This window comes from Gymnoscopelus braueri, assembly GCF_963280865.1.
Source record: "Gymnoscopelus braueri genome assembly, chromosome: 10".
Classification (NCBI taxonomy): Eukaryota; Metazoa; Chordata; class Actinopteri; order Myctophiformes; family Myctophidae; genus Gymnoscopelus; species Gymnoscopelus braueri.
In genome coordinates, this window is record NC_137611.1 from 18,522,066 (window position 1) to 18,541,858 (window position 19,793).

Sequence of the window (19,793 nt, forward strand, 5' to 3'; positions counted from 1 at the left end):
AGAAAATCACTTCCCCTATGCCTTTAATTAAGTAAAAATACACACAGTAGATTATCAAAGTGGGGTCCAGGGAGGGACCACCAGAGCTTTCTGAGGGGGTTCCCTAGCTATATTAGTTAATATAGCATGAAAAAAACAGTTTAACCACCCTATTACATCAGCTATTTGAAAATAGCAGATCTACAAGCTCAGGTTGCAAATATTTTCAGAAGGGGGTCTGCAGCCAAATAGCCTCTATTTTGGATTTGGGGGTCCTTGACATGAAGGACCACTGCATTTTCATGAGAAAATATAAAAGCTGTGCATTACCTGTAATATTATCTCACTGCTCCAACCTCTGTGACTGTGCATGCCAAAAGTCTCCAAAAGTCTCCACAAATATATCAGCAGCTTGTAGAAACTTACTTTCTTGTCCAACAGTCTTTTAGTGCCTTTATTTCAGTTCGTTTTAACCTAAATCACTTCAGCTATCACAGAGCCTGCATCCTGCATGAGAGTTACTGACTGCGCGCACTCAGAGTTCATTCAAGGTTCACTGCTGCTCCAATGAGTCAAGAGCCAATAGCTGCCTGCAACGTCATGGCACTTTAGCACACAGCCAATCGCATTTCGTTTTTTCAAACTGAAATTTGGCGGGCATGCACCCACAAAGCAACAGACGTCTGCAATGCATTGTGGGACTTGTAGTTAATTTTGGAAGTGCTTTCCATTGACACGCTGTATGTGTCGTTTTTTTCAGAAACTACAACATGGCGTCTACATTCATTCACTGTTGATATGCAATATATTCAGTTAGTTTGGGCATTAAAATGTGTTTAAATCAGATTTCATTACAGCTGATCATTTGCTTATATAACCTGTCAATGAATATATGATGTCGTTTTTTTTAACTTATTTCAAGCATGATTATTTGTGTTAGGCATTGATGAATACAGTAAATTATGTTTAATATCTGGTTGCCATATATTGTTCCAATTTTTTAAGTATTTTACCCATATTTGCATATTTATTTAAAAGGATTTTTTTTTTTTTTTCTGTGCCACTTTTCCCCAAAACAAGTGTATGTTGGGCTGATATATACACTGTAACAAGTTCTGTCACATCTATAATGTGAATTGTAGTTTTTTCATTACATTAATATATTCCGCATGTGTGTGCGTGTGCGTGCGTGCGTTTATCATTAAATGGGTGATAATTGCCCCCATTTCCATAGTCCCCCATAGATGTTTAACAATGACCATACCTGACAGCTGAGGTCAAGACCTTTGCATAGTCAACAGTTTGCCATATGTATACAAGCCTTTAATCATGGAGTCTGGGTTCAAGACCCGAGGTCATTATTTCAAAGCAGTATGCTGCTGTATACTTTGTGCAACAAAATAACACCTTGTACAAGCGGCATGCACCTATTTTGTATGTTTGAAAAGCATCATACTGTGTACTCAACCACTGTATGTGTTTTGTTTACACACACTGTCTGTCTGTCTGTCTGTCGTCTGTCTGTCTGTCTGTCTGTCTGTCTGTCTGTCTGTCTGTCTGTCTGTCTGTCTGTCTGTCTGTCTGTCTGTCTGTCTGTCTCGCCATTGCAGTCCCGAGTTTAGGCCTGCATTGGGGATTGTGTTCCATTACTCCCCCCACTAGAGGAATATAGGCCTATCCCTACTTGTCCTCTCAGTTTCTATCATTTCAGAATAGATACACTAGCCCTCCTATTTAGGATACAAAGCTAGTGTCCTCATGGAACTTATCAAGGAACTTTGATGTTCTTGCTAGAGGCCTTGATCACTTAGCATGGTCCTTACCAAGAGAGGGCCATAGACTCACTGATTATACACTGGTCTCGTTCACGTCCAAGATGATTAACTGAATGCTTACACTTACCTAATACCTACCATTAAATTCAAGAGAAACGCTGATAGAGTCCAATGTATGCCTTGATCAACATTCAGACTTCCCTAAATATAATGACAGCTTGCTGTCCCATAGCCAATTCAACTGCATACTTTCTGGGGGTCTTTAGTCTTTACCCAGAGATGTTCTGTTTTTATCCAGTTACCAGCAAAGCAGAATCATTTGCAATGCATACAGAAATAAGGACATGTACAAGCTTGCTGCCTCTGTGTTGTTTATGAAAGGTAAAAACAACAGATCTGCATGCTTAGCTTCCCTGGTAAGGATCCTTGGGCTCTGTGAGCCCCATCCCATTTTGACCCTACCTGTGAGACAGACTGTATCCACTTAAAGCTCTTGAGCTCGACCCATTGCATAACTTATACATCAGTTAAATATTTTACATAATATGAACCCAAGATAATTGTGACACACAAAGATATGCCATAGATGTAATCAGTACAGTACTAGTCCATACCCGGGGATGTGAGCACTGAAAGTATTTGCAGACTTTGGGTTATGCACTGCGTACACAGTATGCTTAGATCAACTAGGAGAGGAGGTTTCTCATTTGATCATGGCTGTGTGTAACAACTTGTCATTTACCTGACATTGAGTAGTCTTTACCATAACCTGACATTTCCAGACCAAAGGTCATATTTGGAACGCATATATGACACAAATAAGATGTAGCTGGAATCCTAGTATAATATACTATGTCCTCTGTAGGATACTGGGTCTATATTTGACTAGATATCATATGGCACATATCAACAAAACTCATTTGCATCAGCATTGGTCCGTATTCTGTAGAGAATCCAAGGAAATATACATTGTTATAAGTTAAGGATTCTGGACCTTTTCACTTAGTGATATGCTATGGATACTGTCAGTATTCTACACAAATTAATACGAATATCTTAATATTTTTGTATCAAAACATAATATGACAAGAATAACATATGTGTCATATGAAAAGGTTTTATATACCTCCCAAAGTCATATATTGAGTCAATATTTTATCAAATGTGGAGCCTACCGACAAAACTTCAAATATGTTCCAGAAATTATCCATATTCTCAAGATAATCAAGAAAATAGAAATCACCAGATTAAGATGTAGCTGGTATTTTGACATAATATATGTCCTCATGATGTATGTTGGGTTCACATTTGACCAGATACTCAGGATAAGTATCGGAAATGGTCCGTATTCTACAGAAAATCTAATGATATTTCTGGATAAATATTTTGGGATTTCACCTGGTAAAAATTACCAGATTCTGTCCATTTTCATGACCTATCAATATCAGGTAAAACTCTCACCCAAAACAGGCCCAATGGCAACATCTTTGGTATTATGTTATGACAAAGGGTGATGATATATGCTACAGATATTGCCATTATTCTACTCAAAATAGGGTATCAATATATTCCGGTATACTTAATTCTCTAGTGGCTCCAGAGTCAAGATATGACTTTAAGTGATATGAGCTTAACATAGACTGTATTTGTGACACATTCAGATATGCCATAGATTTGATCCGTATTCTAGAAAAAAAATTGTGCTCAGATATGTCCAGATAGGATATAAGGTGATATTTGGAACACACAGATGACACAAATAAGATGTAGCTGGTATCCTTATATAATATATGTCCTCATGAGGTATCTTGGGTTCATATTTGGCCAAATATGGCATATCAATAAACTCAGGATATGTATCAGAAATGTTCTGTATTCTACATAAAATCCAGTGACGTAGCCAATGAGATATTTTCGGATTCTGGCTCAATTTCCCCAGTATAAATCACCAGATTCTGTCAATTTTCATGACCTATCAATATCAGGTAAATATCTCACCCAAAACAGGCCCAATGGCAAAATCTTTGGTATTATGTTATATATGACAAAGGGTGATGATATATGCTACAGATATTGCCATTATTCTACTCAAAATAGGGTATCAATATATTCCGGTATACTTAATTCTCTAGTGGCTCCAGAGTCAAGATATGACTTTAAGTGATATGAGCTTAACATAGACTGTATTTGTGACACATTCAGATATGCCATAGATTTGATCCGTATTCTAGAAAAAAAATTGTGCTCAGATATGTCCAGATAGGATATAAGGTGATATTTGGAACACACAGATGACACAAATAAGATGTAGCTGGTATCCTTATATAATATATGTCCTCATGATGTATATTGGGTTCATATTTGACCAAATATGGCATATCAATAAACTCAGGATATGTATCAGAAATGTTCTGTATTCTACATAAAATCCAGTGACGTATCCAATGAGATATTTTCGGATTCAGGCCCTTTTTGCCCAGTATAAATCACCAGATTCTGTCCATTTTCATGACCTATCTATATCAGTTAAATATCTCACCCAAAACAGGTCCAATGGCAATATCTGTAGTAAATATGTTTTATATGACAAAAGATGATGATATATGCTACAGATATTGCCATTATTCTACTCGAAATAGGGTGTCATTATATTCCTATATACTGCGTTACGTCATATTCATACATTGTGTATGACAAGCAGATGAATATTTCATCCATATTTGTATGAATATGGCTTATGTCAACAAAACTTTCAATATGCATCGGAAATGGTCTGTATTCTTTAGTGGTTCCAGAGTAAAGATATGACTTTAAGTGATATATGAACTCAATATCTGACACATCCAGATATGCCATAGACTTAATCAGTATTCTAGAAGAATATTGTGAACAGATATATCCAGATATGATCTAAGGTCATTTACGGAACACATACATGACAAAATTAAAGTGTTGCTCATATCCTAGTACAATATATTATCTTCATGATGTATATTAGGTTAATATTTGCCCAGATATGTTGCATATCAACAAAACTCAGGATATGCATCAGAAATTTCCGTATTCTAGCGAGAATCAAAAAACTGATATTTGGGGATTCTGGCTCTTTTCGCCCAGTGTGTGCTGTTAAGATACGATAAGTGATCGCATAACATGTGATATGTCTTACTTTTATTTTCCGGAACCGATTTTCTGACAAAGGTCACAATCATTAAGAAATAATGTTTTTTCCTACGCTGTTCCACCCGGCTCTCATTGGGCCTGATTCATTAAGTTGTTCGTAGTGCCTAAATAATAGTAACTAAAGGGGTGTGTAGATTCTTTAAGCACAATCTGACGTGCGATTCATGAAAGCGAGTGTACAGCCTTGATTTGTGTGCATCGCAGGTGTTCCTCATTTTTGTCTGAAAGTCAGAGGCACGTCCATGTGGAGAATCATTTGCATTGCTCCACGCCCCATTCAAGACCATAGAAGGCAGCCGGAGACATCCTGCCAGAATAAAACGTCACCACTCCTCAAAATGGACAGATCTACAAGCTTACAACGCAGCGGGACGCACCCGCTCCTTGTAGATCAGTGCAAGCAACGTTAATAAAGTAAATAGCCGACTCTCACGTGTAATGAGGGTTACGTTTACAAAGTTTAACCTCACGACTAGAGGCTAATAAAACTTGGACTGGATATTACATAAGCCCTTTCTACTGAACAATTGCTCACTCACCTTTGCTGAAGTATTAAGATGATGCCGTTTTTTTTTTAATCAGAGCTTTATTGATTACTGAGGGGAATCTGTCCTTTGGACGAACCGTCCACTGTCCTACATCGGAATTGGAATAATGGACACAGCTAGATTTCATCCATACTGTATCGTCATCAGATGGTAAGACTCATGTGATGCGATCAATATCATAAATTAATAGGAGTTGGAGTTGGCATGAAAGCCCAATAGGTGAAACTGTGGCCACACGGCAAACAAGCCGAGGGATCTAATAATTCGTCTCTATATGCGTCAACTGAAAATAAAAAAAAATCAGTTGAATTTGCATCATGTCTATAATATGCATAAAAGCAATTGATCATTTGACATATTTTTAATTTTTTGTGCCGACTAATGTTGGACACATACATATTTTATTTGAGGTTTGGCACTATAGTAAGTGATTTTTGCATGAAGAATAAGGCCTTCTAATGACGTACGCATTTGGTCCCAGATTTATGAATCAGACTCATCAGAATCAGAAATTCCTATACGTGTAAAATCTGGGCGTAAACAGCTTAGTGAATCAGGCCCACTGACTTCAATGTGTCAGTGGTTCTCAAACATGTTCATGTCAAGGACCCCCAAAATGATATGTATTTGGCTGCGGACCCCCATCAACAAAAATATTTTGTGCCAGGGATTTAAAAAAAAATAGCAGATCTACAAGCTCATAGCGTGGCACTCTGCGTGCACTATGAGCTTGTATATCTACAAGACGCTATATTAACTGATTTTGCTGGGGGACCCCCTGGTACCCCCCAAGGACCCCTGTGCTCTGTGTGACCATGTTCAATATTTCTTGTTCTCCCCAGAAGAGCAGGAAGGGTCATCAGCTGACATGGCACAACTGGGCCTTATTGCCTGTATAGCCTAGTCACAGCAGCACTCTCGCTCTCTCTCTTCCCCGGAGGACATCCGCCACCTTTTGCGTTGCTGGGTTACTTCGGTTCACACGCTTCAGCACATTACTCACTCACTCATACATTACACTGACCAGACTTTAACCCATTAAAACTGGGAAAGCATCTCTTTTACACTTTGGGTGTTCACAGATAGCAGATATACAAGCTCATAGCGCGTCACTTTGTGAGCTTGTAGATCTGCTATTTTTGAAAAATAGCGAACATTTTTATCAAATCTTTGAATATATATATATTTTTGAGTGAACATTTTTAAGTCAAATCTTTGCTTCTGGGGGTCCCCGGTACAAAATATTTTGAGATGGGGGTCGGCATCCAAATACATATAATTTTGGGGGTCCTTGACATGAAAAAGTTTGAACAACACTGATATAGCAACATAGGTTTTTCTGAAAACTGTTAGGATTTAGAAGACATTTTTAGAATGGGCCTCAGGTCTTAATGGGTTAATGCAGCCCAGCATTATCAGATGCTATTTGTATCGCTGTACTCTTATCTGTACTCTACCTATCATGTGTGTCTACCCTCGCTAAAATAAAGGTTTATCTTTTCGTATATTAGAATAGAGGCTTAGCAAAGAAGTCACATTTATGTGATAGTTATCTTCTCTGATCTCTTGTTCAGTCTCTACCTCCCCTCCCCCTCTCTTTCTCTACTAATGGAGAAGGGTAGATTTTAGGACAGTCCAGCAGCTCCAGAGAATGCAGGCCAGGAGTGATCAATAAGGTAATATAAATGAAGAAGATGAAGGAAAGAAAATTGGTGTGTGCAGCAACTGAGGCCCAGACCACCCTGCTCTGAAAGTCACAATAAAGTGTTGTTGGGTTCTCTCTCTGTCTCTCTCTGTCTCTGGATTGCATATTACTGAGGCCATCTCTCGGCTCCAACCTGTACTGTCCCCATCCTGTGTGTCAAGCTTGCTGCTGGTGCTGCTACACCCAATAAAGGTTTACTCTTTATCTCTCTCTCTCTCTCTCTCTCTCTCTCTCTCTCTCTCTTTCTCTCTCTCTGATGCATATTACTGAGGCCATCTGGCTTGCACTGGGCAGCCCGCACCCCCACACACACACACACACAAAGCCAGCAGGTTGACCTCACATGCAGCAAGGGACTGCATCTGTGGACACCTGACCTCAGAGCACAGCCGAACACAGATGATGTTGACTGGCCTTAATCCTCTATTAACATACATGATTACACGTGTAGTCCGCATTCACAACAAAACACACCAAACACACATTCTAGATTGATCTGATGATGTCCTGCGTTATTCACGGACTGTTGTCTAGTCTATACTCTGTACACAGACGAACCTAGACAAATAAAAAAAAGACTCCTCCTCGCCCTTTCCTATGTAATCCACCTCACAGAGATGGACAAACACCGGCCTGAATGGGTAGCAGAAGGTCACAGGGTCGATCACAGGTTCAACACTTAACCCCTAACTGACCCCCCCCCCTCCCCCTCCCTGTGCTCCTCTGTGAGCAGCACTCCGCTGGGTGAAGCTGAAAAACTGAATTTCTCCCGAGGGATGAAGTAGGTCTAATTATTTGTATTACCCTGCTGTACAGCAGCCACACAATACCTGAATGCTACAGCAACCAGCATGGTTTAGGGCTGAAAACAGGAGACAATGAACGAACATCGTATAACTTGTAACTAGTACTGATCAGAAATATAGAAATGAATATGAATTTGAATATTGCAATAAAAACTAACAAGTTTTATATTTGTGTTGAGTCTGGCATAGAGGATGGCATCCTGTGCCAGAAATGTTCAATACATTTCAATAAATAGAAGGTCGGAAGGGGGTGGGGCACATTAGCCACTTATCCCACAACGAATAGTGCAAATACTTGATCAACAAGCTCACAACAGGAAATGGTAAAACATTCTGAAAATCTTCGCCAATAATGACAGATCTCCTCTTCTTGTAGAGGCAGAGAAGGGTTTCAGGCACAAGTTAAACTTCTTACAAGGTGCATGGAGAAAAAAAAAAGCTAAAGAGGTCAAAACTGCAGCAACACTTGTATATAGAACACCTTTATTGTTAGACCAATGCGTTGGTCTAACAATAAAGTTGTTCTATATGCTACGGGGGTTTCTGCAGTTTTGACATCTTTAGGTCTCTTTTTCCTCATCTCCGTTTCTTTTGCTGCACTTAGCAGATGGCGCTGCCATGTTTACAACAGGCAACAGGAAGCGAGCCATTTTCTTTTACTCCATGGGGCCTTTGTGATAAAGGAAAGGGGAAACATTTTTACTTTAATCCGTAATCTAAGAAAGAAAAACACCCAAACACCACAATTATCTTTCCCCAAATTACATCCTGGAAGATTCTAAATCTGTAGTCTACATAAATAAACTGACTCTTAAGTTGCTGTAGTGTACATTGACTTCACAGAGACAAATTCCTTTGTATGTGCAACCATACCTGGCAATAACAATAATTCTGATTCTAATGATTTGCTTCAAGTCAATAAATTGATTATTATTTTTGCTCAGAAGCTCTAAGATTGGAACTGTGTTTTGGTCAAACGGGGAGCAACAACTTTCTGGGCATTAAAAAGGGGGCATTCAATATCTGGTCATTAGATAAAATGGGGGCGTTGTATTTTTGCCATCATAAAAACAAGAGCTTCTGTGTTCCAGCATGCATCTGCCACAACATTACAGTAAATACAGATACTTCTGCCTACAGAGTAACAACAACAACAACAAAAAACTGACTCATATAAATGCCATTTTATAAATGCCATTTTCGTTATTAAGAAGAAAAAACATGGCACAATGTTTGAAGCTCCAAAAACGTACTTTATTACTGGCGCAACGTTTCGACCTTTGTTTTTGGAAGCTTCAAACAGTGTGCAGATGTTTAATCTTCTCCTTGATTCTTGCCTTGATGCCTTGATGTCCAGCACCTGGCCTAAATACAGGCATAAGATGTGCACACAATCTCCTCTGTGAACTGTTCATTTTAGTTATTCCCATATTAACGTAGATTCGAGGCCACTACAGGGTGTTTTATGCTATTTTTGTAAATGCTAAATGCAAGAGCTCATCTAGTGCAACACCCAGTTGATCTCCCTACAAGATCAACTGATATGTTGGATGACTGCCTCCCTGGCCTGATTATGCTGTTTGATGCCCTTGGCTGTGCCCTGTTAAAGATATTGTTGGCAAATGCATACCAGAACAAGCACCACTTGTATCTCTCTCTCTCTCTCTCTCTCTCTCACACACACACACGTCCGTCCTCTAGTCTTCATGTAAAAAGGCAAACACTTCCTTCTACTTCCTTAAACACAGTGCGACTGTAAACCAACAATAAAGCACGCTATAAAGAAGATGTGACGGACAGATGAGACGCACCAAAGAAGTGGAATTGCGCGCGCGCACACACACACACACACACACACACACACACACACACACACACACACACACACACACACACACACACACACACACACACACACACACACACACACACACCTCAGTGTGCACCTCAGGTTGACTACTTTAAGTATTTTAATTAGGAACAATCAAGTGATAATTTACACCAACAGTATGTAGACAGACTGCACCCCCTGGCAGGATTGAATGGACACACACAGGCTTGTATGCACGGGCACATAAGCAGATATACATGCATATTTATGCTGACACACACACACACACACACACACACACACACACACACACACACACACACACACACACACACACACACACACACACACACACACACACACACACACACACACACACACACACACACACAGTGACCCAGATTTGCACAGGAACACAGAAACGTGGTACATAGGTGATGAGCATGAAGGTTACACATACGCTACAGGAGGGTGAGAGATTCCCTCGAGTCATCAACGACCTCACTCCATCCTGTTTGTCCTCTCTACACACCGATCGGGGATTGGCCATTTTAAGTGATGTACTGGTTAAGCAGCCAATGGTACACATGGCCGCTATAGCAGAGGACGTTAGGCCTGCTGGGTCAGTTCCAATGCTTGCATATCTATTTTAGGAAAGTGGATGATTTATTTAAAACATTTCTCAGTGACGTCAACAACACTCTACGTTCCAGCGTCTGGCGCTGTGTGTGTGTGTATGTGTGTGTGGACGCGCGTGTGTGAGAGAGAGCATGTACCGTATACACATGTCTGTGCACAAAATGCCTTCGTTTTACAAACTGATGACTATTTCTGAGTAAGACGTGTGCTTGTGGGCACAAATGTTTCTAACGCCACAGTTAAGAATAACGCCACAGTTAAGAACTGCCCGGGGAGGAAGACTCCTAAATTTAGCTGTTAAAAAAATAAACCCAGCTCAACAACTCTAACTCATGCACAAGGTGTGAAATCAGTGCTGATTTGAGACCAGCGACCCTTGGAGGACCAGAGTGACGCAACTAAAATGTCACGTTATTTCTGTCCCTTTAGCCTGTTGTTTAGAATGCGAGCACTGAGGCAAAGCATGGGCACTTCCTCTGGGCGCTGACTGTTCTAACGTGATCTGATGCTTGAGCGTCTGAGAGAGTCTATGTGTATGAGAGAGAAACTGTAAGACAGTGTGTGCCTATACAGTATGTGTGTGTAAGCATTAGAGTGTTTGTGTGTTCATGTGTGTGCATGTTTGTGTGTGAGTTTATGCTTGCACTTAAGCTAGTGTTGTTATGGTAACGTGGGTGTAGGGGAGCCACCCAAAAGAGAACATTTGTGTGTGTGTGTGTGTGTGTGTGTGTGTGTGTGTGTGTGTGTGTGTGTGTGTGTGTGTGTGTGTGTGTGTGTGTGTGTGTGTGTGTGTGTGTGTGTGTGTGTGTGTGTGTGTGTGTGTGTGTGTGTGAAACATTTGATTAGTCTCAGTTCACCAAGTCCAAAGGTATCAATTTCAACACATATGTATTTAGATGTTTTCTGTTGTAACAAACCTGTATGAAAATTATTATTTACACTCAGGAATTACACACAACACCATTCAGCAAAAAAAAAAAAACAAGAGTCTAAGTATTAAACATAAAACTTGAAAGGTTCTGAAAACTTTCCATATACTGCATATTTGTGTGTGTGTGTGTGTGTGTGTGTGTGTGTGTGTGTGTGTGTGTGTGTGTGTGTGTGTGTGTGTGTGTGTGTGTGTGTGTGTGTGTGTGTGTGTGTGTGTGTGTGTGTGTGTGTGTGTGTGTGTGTGTGTGTGTGTGCCAATGCGTGTGGATTGTGTCCAAGCCTCACACTGGCTCGCGTCTATTTGGCACTGCAGATGATACCCTGCTTGGTTTTAACACGTACAGAATAATTATGTAATTAACTCTGAAAGATTCAACAACCACGACTGAAAAGAGCTCGGAGGTCGGGGTGGTGAAGAAACGACACACAGTCAAGAAAAGCTGTAAGGAGGCTGGACGGACAGTGAGCAAGTGTAAAGCGAGAGAGCGAGTTCCTGATATAAGCCACAATTTAACAGGCGACAAACAAGTTGACTGTAGGCATGCATGGGCCATATTGACATGTAAAATGTCACAATATTTGGACCAAATACCTCAATATCAATAATTTGATGATATTTTGGTGATGGCAATCGCTGCTTTCAGAAGATATTCACCAACAAAAAAGCTTTAGAATCAATCATTAGTGATGTGGATATGATTAACAAACAGCTACAGTACAGACATTCATTGTTCATTACACAGAACTAGAACAGTATCACTTTACTGTAATGAAGCCTTTAAGATAAGGAAAATACTATATTAACCACTTATACCCTATGTACTTCAGTTGACCGGGGAGCCCCAGGGGTTTACTGGTAATAATTAGCCCTATTTCATTCCACAGGGGAAATTCAGTTTTCAGCTTCACCCAGCTGAGTGCTGCCCACAGAGGAGCGCAGAGGGGGAGCAGTTAATTCCCTTATGCCACATGTCCGTCACAGCATTAAAGGATCATACCTGCTTCAATACAAGTCATAATCTGTTCACAGCTTTGGCCATATATCATGGCATATATGTTTCTTGCTCAGGGGCGCATTGCCGGGCCGAGCATCGAACCTGGGACCTTCTGCCTCCCAGGCGGGCTGTCTATCCATTCCGCTTATGGCCGCCCTTGTCTACGGCAAATATGTTTGCTGAAAATATCAGATCGATTGTAGGTCTGATATTTTCGCCAAATGTTTGCCTATAATCACACGCCCAGAATAGGAATGCTAGGGTTCATGTGGTTAAAAGCTAAGCTGTATCAAAATGTCATGATAACCAAAACCCCAGACGATATCTAATCTCATATCACAGGATCAATATTGTATCAATATTATCACACATGATGTGGAGAAGATTAGAGTTGCAGGACAGGCAATTAGGTGGAAAGGATCATAAAAGACAAGAACCAAAGAACTGCAGTCAATTGAAAAAAATTAAGACTTGATGCCACTGACGCAAGCCTTCATTGGAGTTCCCTGAGCTCAATGTGGCTCTTGTGTAAATAATTTATCCTTAAGGGCGGGTGGCAACCCCTGAAGGCTGAGTGGACATCTGGAATGTGGGAAAAGAAGCATCCCTGATGCGTTGTTCAAAGAGCGTGCTAATGAGAGAGCTCGCCACATTAGCGATTATGACTGTACGCCTCTCTTGATTTTGCAGTAAAGTTTTCACCAGCTGCTCTGCATCTCCTCTGCTGCCTGGTGCCGATAAAGCTTTTCCCATACAAAAAAAATCGCCAATGCAGAATCATTCATTCACATGATTTACAGCATAAATGTGGCGATGGATGGTTAAATCTTGGCGCCTTTGCCCCAAGTCTCTACCCGCCACAGGTATGACTGGACATAGTAAGTCAAGATTTACAATATTGTGAGTGAAAAAAACTAAAAGCTCAGCTGTGGCCTCAGGGGTCATTGTTGCTTCAGACATTCAAGCATAAAAGTGAACACACAAGCAGATGTAGCCTTGCACACAAACAAGGTTTGATTTGTAAAAAAATTAAGAAAACACACACAAAAACAGAAGGGGTGACATTTTCTGAACTTAAGCCCTCTATACTTCGTCGTAAAACAATCAGCTACATGCTCACGAGACGTGAGCCTTGTAGATCTGCTAATTTCACAATTTTTGAATTAAAAAGAATATACATATATTTCTTTTTTTCCCATTATCAAACAGTCTACATTTCCCAAAAGGAAATGCACGTACTTAGTCTCACCAGAAGCAGGGATAAAGTATATCCCCACCAGCCATAAAACATTATGACCAGAGGGGGGAATGCCAAAAGCAGAGGCATAGATTTTCCCCCATCCCTCTAAGCAAATTAAACCACACACCTGCTTCCTTTGCGCGCACGCACACACAATAAGAGAAAATAACAGATTTTTCTCCATTTCTAAATTTAATGTATTCAATTCTTATTTGAAACTTGGCCTCAGTAACAAGGAGCATCTCGGGTGCAGCATAGTGACTGGGCATAAGGTTATTTTTTTTAAAACTGTATATTTTTCAAATTTTTAGCAAACTCAGCATAAACAACCAGGGGAGGGAACCAAGGAGGAACAAGGTGGAAGGAGCCTGCTGGTTGGTCGGTCAGGGACCAATCAGAAAGCTGACTAAGAGTCAAATAACTGTGATCAGACGATTATGTAATACTTGCGACAGGCCTAGATGGAATGCAGCGCTGTTGACATCAACTCACCTGTTTCCAGTTGTCATAGACCACGATTTTGCTGTCCTCGTCGTCGACTGTCACACTTCGCTCGTAGCCTTCTCCTGGGAACAAACACTGGGTGTCACACAAAGGACTACACACGCACACAGCAAACACACTCACAAACTGGCTAGAGCATCAAAGCTCATGGTTTGTATGACTCCAATATGCCTCCTCTATGTCATAGGTTTTCAACCTTTTTGGGCGGTGAAACCGCCCCTATAAGTGAGGTTTGGATATTTGTACAACAAATCCTGCGCTGTGATTGGCCAAAAATTTACAAAAATTTACCCCGCCTAACCCTGCACCGTGATTGGCCAATCACAGTCTATTCAGGACTGTGATTGGCCAGTGTCACATGACACATGTGCATAGTCCTATATAAGAAACCATAACTTAAAAAAAAACAAAAAATATGTTTTTTTAAAGTTATGGTTTCTTCCATCATAAAGAGTGTTTCAATAAATGTATTTATTTTTTGTACATTGGTTGACTCCATTCAGTATTGTGATTAGCTAGCAAGACACCGCCCACTTCACACAGGGTGTGATTTTTTTACTTCAAGGACTGGGGGGTCCTTGATATGATTTTTATCTTGTTGAACCCAATCTATGCTGTACAATCCTCAGTGTTCATTTAATTTTCAGAGTGTACAAATGGAGCCAAATGGACCCTTATTTGTACACTCTCAGAGTTACAGTCCCGGAAGGGTCCAACTATTACATTATTTTGCTAGGGACCTGGAAACTCAACAAGTACATGTGAAGTAATAAATAATAATTTAAAACCATTTGATCCCAAGTTTTCAGCTTCACCCAGCTACCCAAGTGGTCAGGCTTGCAGGGGGGGGGGGGGGGCAAGTAGGGGTTAAGTGTCTTGCTCAGGGACACTTCGACACATTGCCGAAAGGCTACAACGTAACCCCTTATACTTTTATGACATGCATGCTAATATATATTGTAAGGTATGCAGCCAATAGAATATTCTAGAACACCATGTCATCAGCAGATGGGAGACATCTCAGCACTCTAAGCTGATTGAGTGTGGGCCATGGGTTTCCCTGATAACATACACTCCACTGTAAAGATGAGTACGTTCCTTCAGAGAGGGGGCGGCCTTATATTTTTCCATTTATGATGCATGAATCTGCATGTACTACAAGGGCTGTAATGGGTAGTGCACGGTGTGAGTCAGTGTAGCGAGGGGGCGAAGAGAGAACGCCCGTCACTCAGGGACAGTGATTGATTGACTGATTGGTTGGTTAGTTGGATGGCAGAGGACTGGCACTGATTATCCCCGCTGTTCCACTGCTGACAGACACATTGATTGAGAAAGGTCAGGGGTCCCCGTCCTCCTCCCCCAGTCCTCCTCCCCCAGAGCCGAATCAACAATTGACAATATTCACACGGTGTCCATTCTGCTCTTACGTCATAATCAGGGGGTCGTCGGGTCAATGGCATTTTGTTTTACACAGGGTGTCTTAAGGGCTTAATGCTACATGTCCGTCACAGCATGAAAAGGTCATACCTGCTTCAATACATGTCTTATTTGTTCACAGATTTGGCCAAATATCGTTCACAAACATAGACATTATCCATTCCCCATTCATTTCTGTAATTCTACATTTTGCATTTTCTACAAAGTCATTAAAACTTTACAGAACGTATTAGGGATTTCCCAGGAACTATTTTCAGGTAGACTTTTCAACTCAATCTGTGCTTTAAAAGGCACTAAAGCACAACGATAATATAACTGATATAATCCCACACATATTTAATGTGTGGGATTACCTATCTCATGCAAGTTTCAAGTCCCTGCAAATTGATTTTCATACTGTATTGAAATTGATGGAATCCAATGGCTTCCAGACCACCAGTATGGTCCTTTAAGGATCCGATTGGATCCATTTCTGTTGCCTGATATTAAACAACATGAACAAATACCAGTCAATATTTTAACTATACACTATTTTAAGTTTATAACTATACAATTACTTCCTAGAAAGGTCTTAGTTATATAGCCTACAGTACAAAGCAACCTCCTTAATGTTGGTTAATAATGTATTGTACTTTCATGCCAGTAGTCATTTGTTGCTGACAATGAGTAGACAATTTTGACCCTGAACACTTCAGTTATTGACGCAACTGTCTGGATCAGATCAATGACACGTGACTTATATGTTTTTGGGTAGATCTTCCCTTTGAAACTGTAAAGGTTGAGGAAGGGCAGATCAATTTAAACGATTTATGGCCTTGGCTGTGGCAGGTTCTCTGAACTATGTCATCGGCAAGAAGGCCTCATTCAGTCTTTTTGTATTATGTATGTACTGTACACGTACACACACAATTCATTGGCTGGTCGGAATCACTTTAACCCCCAGAAGATTAGATTATGTGATTGTTGCTCTGCAAGGGTGAGTGGAAATGGAGACATATCGAAGATTATATATATATATATATATATATATACATACATATATATATATATATATATATATATATGTATATATATATATATATCGCATATATACTGTATATATATAATATACCGTACACACAAACACACAACCACAGTCCCTCTGCAGGCCATTACCGCATTGCGTCTCAGAGTCTATAGACAGCGACCTGTCCGACTGGCCAGCCAGGGACAGGGCCAGCAACGACTTCCCCACGCCGGCCTGTCCCAGAAGCACCATCCTAAGCGCCCCTCCATGGCTTTGGTAACACGACGGCGAGGTGGAGGCACTCGCCGATGCCGTCAGCTGCCCGAACGACTCGTCCCGGGGGAGCGTCGTGTCGCTGATGGGCAGGGTGGCGGGCTCGTCCAGCCCCGGGATCCAATCGCAGTCGTCCGACACGGCCTCCTCCCGCCTCAGCTGGTGCTTGATTGGCAGAGGCGTGCTCCCCCGGCGTAGAGGGGGCGCGGTGGTGAGAAACATGCTGTACTGGAGGGAAAGAAGAGATACATGTAAGGCTACACGGCCCATTTGCCATGACCCAAATGCCACTGTTATCCAGTGTTCCTAGTGCCTGCATGCTCAAAATGGAATGGTGGTAAAGCCTGATTTATCCTTAGTTGCCCGCCGGCGTCGCACAACGAAAATAGCAGATCTACAAGCTCTACGACGCATTTGCACTGCCGTATGGTGTGAGCTTGTAGATTGGCTATCATTGATGCGCTTCACCCATGTGCAACTAAGTATAACTCAGGCAAAACAGGCTGCCAGTGTGCCTGTAATACAGACTGTTCATGTGTAGACTATGTTATTCACTGTGGGAGGGATGGTGGATGAATGCGTTGGGGGCAGGGATGCACGTGAGTGTGTGTGTCTAGGGGAAGTTAATATAAAAGGAGGTGAGAGGGATAGGGCTACAGATAAAGCGAGAAGAGGCAGTGAGCGACAGTGGTAGAGATAAAACATGCAGAGATGCTAAACAGTAGGCTAAATGACTGAAGCTAGGACACGACACTAGAGGAGTGATGTTCACAATGAGAAATGACAAGAAGGGAGAGTGAAAGGAGTGACAATTTTACAATTGAGGCATTTAGCAGAAGTGCAAAGCGAAAGTAAAGAAAAAGCAAAAAACAGAGGAGAAAGAGAAATAGTGCATGTGACCAGCTTGGCGAGTTTGTGGTATACAGTGACGGATGCCAGGGCTGCAGAATGCATTAGGATGGAATTGGGTCAAAAACCTTCAGTCCTGCCTGAGTCTGACCCCCAGCCTCTTCTGTCCCCTGCCACACAAAAACACCACATCTGTAAGTCGGTCTGCACATACATGTAGAGCCTTTTATCATTTTGATGTCAACGGTCAAGTGTGTAAGTGTAAGCCATGGGACCACACACGGTCAAGTACAGTATGTAAGCCATGGGAGAGATGGAACGTTTACATTGTGAGCTGATTATTAGTCGTTTTTTTGTTGTTGCTGTTAATCTCTATTGTGTCTGTGATTTGACAGGTCTATATGGGTCTTCTGTAGTTTGATAGAATCGTTTGATCGTCATGTTTTTCGTACTGCAAAAAGTGGCATTGGGAAAAAAGGTTATAATAAAGCGGTCTTAAAAATTTAAAAAATCTCTCTCTCTCTAATACACACGAGAATGCATACTATCCTATATGGTTTCTCATAACAAGCTACAGCTATTTTCCCTGGAACAAGCGTGTGTGTCTCATTAGTGTGAGTACAGCGGGTCAAGTCAGAAACGACCCCTATCAATATTAATACAACACTTAATCTGGTAGTAGCAGCGCCCTGGCTGTCTGTGGCCCAAAAGCAGGTGGTTTTGCCTGTGTCTTAATTTGCTGCACGTTTGTTCGGTCACTCATTCACACACTTGAGTAACTGAAGCTATACCACAAAGAGGGCCAGCACCAATTACGCTAATTAAAAGAACCTAATCAATTAATCATGGCTTTTTATTGTCAGTGGTGCGGGGGGAGCTGTATAGGAAGAGACAGATGCTCTCACAGGGGTGAGGGTGGGTGAATCGTGTCATGGGGTTAATCTAGCTCACTAGCTGGCTTGCGAAAAACATCACAATTCAAAATAGCCTACTACTCTAGGGCAGGGGTAGGCAACCTTAGGCAAAGGGTGACAACATTGGCACAGGGGAGGGTGATCTTTTTTAATTCAATATTCAAAAAAGAGTTTAGTCAGCTACCCCTCACATCTATATACAAATTACATCCTGACCTGCACATTATTCTACATTAATTCAAACTCCTAACTCCTGACTGGGGAGGGATTCTGGGAGTTAGGTGGTTTATTGAGTCTAATGATCATTACATCCTGATGTGAAAGAAAAATATTTCTAAAAGATAAAGGTTGTTATGTATAGCCTATGGACAATCAAGATCAGTTGGAATATTTCATTTTGATGTGGTGTCATAATTAAACTTAATGTTGATATGGCACACAGACTATCAAGAAAATGAAAACATGGCACTCCATCATGTCAAAAACGTTGCTGACCCCTGCTCTGTGTTGTTACAGTCCAGCCCAATGAGCCCATTATGCCAGGAGTAAAGCTCCCCTGGGCGCACAGACTGAACTGAACCTACAGTATACATTACATGGCAAGCACTCCAAAAAGGCGTTCAGTTCACACATCACTAGAATGTGTTTACACATCATTAGAATACTAAATAATAAAATACTCTAAAAACGATGGGAAATGATCATATGCCATGGCATAAGGGGACACATTTATCGCCTATTGAAATAAAACCTGGTTGTAAACCGAAATTCCACGTGTTAAGCGGTACCCGGTACAATTTGTATTCATTCAACCTTTATTTAAAATTCTCGGAGAGATCATTGAGGGAGACCCTCATTTACAATGATGCCGAGATTACACACACATATAAATAACATAAAGAACAACAAAGACCAAACAATAATGTTGACAACAAACAGTTAAAACGGTTGCATGTTGACAGCAATCACACAGACACACACTATATTTATGAACGTGGCACCGGTTAACAAAAACAAAAAGTAGGCATGCAAACAAAGTGATGTGAGCTGGTGGTGATTCTCAGGGCTACACAGAGTAGGGTGTGTACCTGCATGCGGTGCACGGTGCACCGCTGAGGTAAACTCTTCTAGACCTGAGGCGATTCTTTAAAAAAAAATCTAAATCCTAACAGTTTTGGG

At 41.1% G+C, this 19,793-nt stretch overlaps 1 protein-coding gene across 2 annotated transcripts in view; it reads right to left on the minus strand.

The window, feature by feature from the left end:
- rem2 (RAS (RAD and GEM)-like GTP binding 2) overlaps positions 1-19,793 on the minus strand; it is a 51,968-nt gene that overhangs the window by 31,575 nt on the left and 600 nt on the right. The window contains exons 2-4 of one of the 2 annotated variants that reach the window (XM_080440187.1): positions 17,829-17,870; positions 16,728-17,079; positions 14,124-14,197 (exon numbers count right to left, since the gene is read on the minus strand). In XM_080440187.1, coding sequence (XP_080296313.1) covers positions 14,124-14,197; positions 16,728-17,079; positions 17,829-17,870 — 468 coding nt within the window. The remainder of the gene's footprint in view (positions 1-14,123; positions 14,198-16,727; positions 17,080-17,828; positions 17,871-19,793) is intronic. The other variant, XM_080440188.1, reaches the window with a different exon arrangement.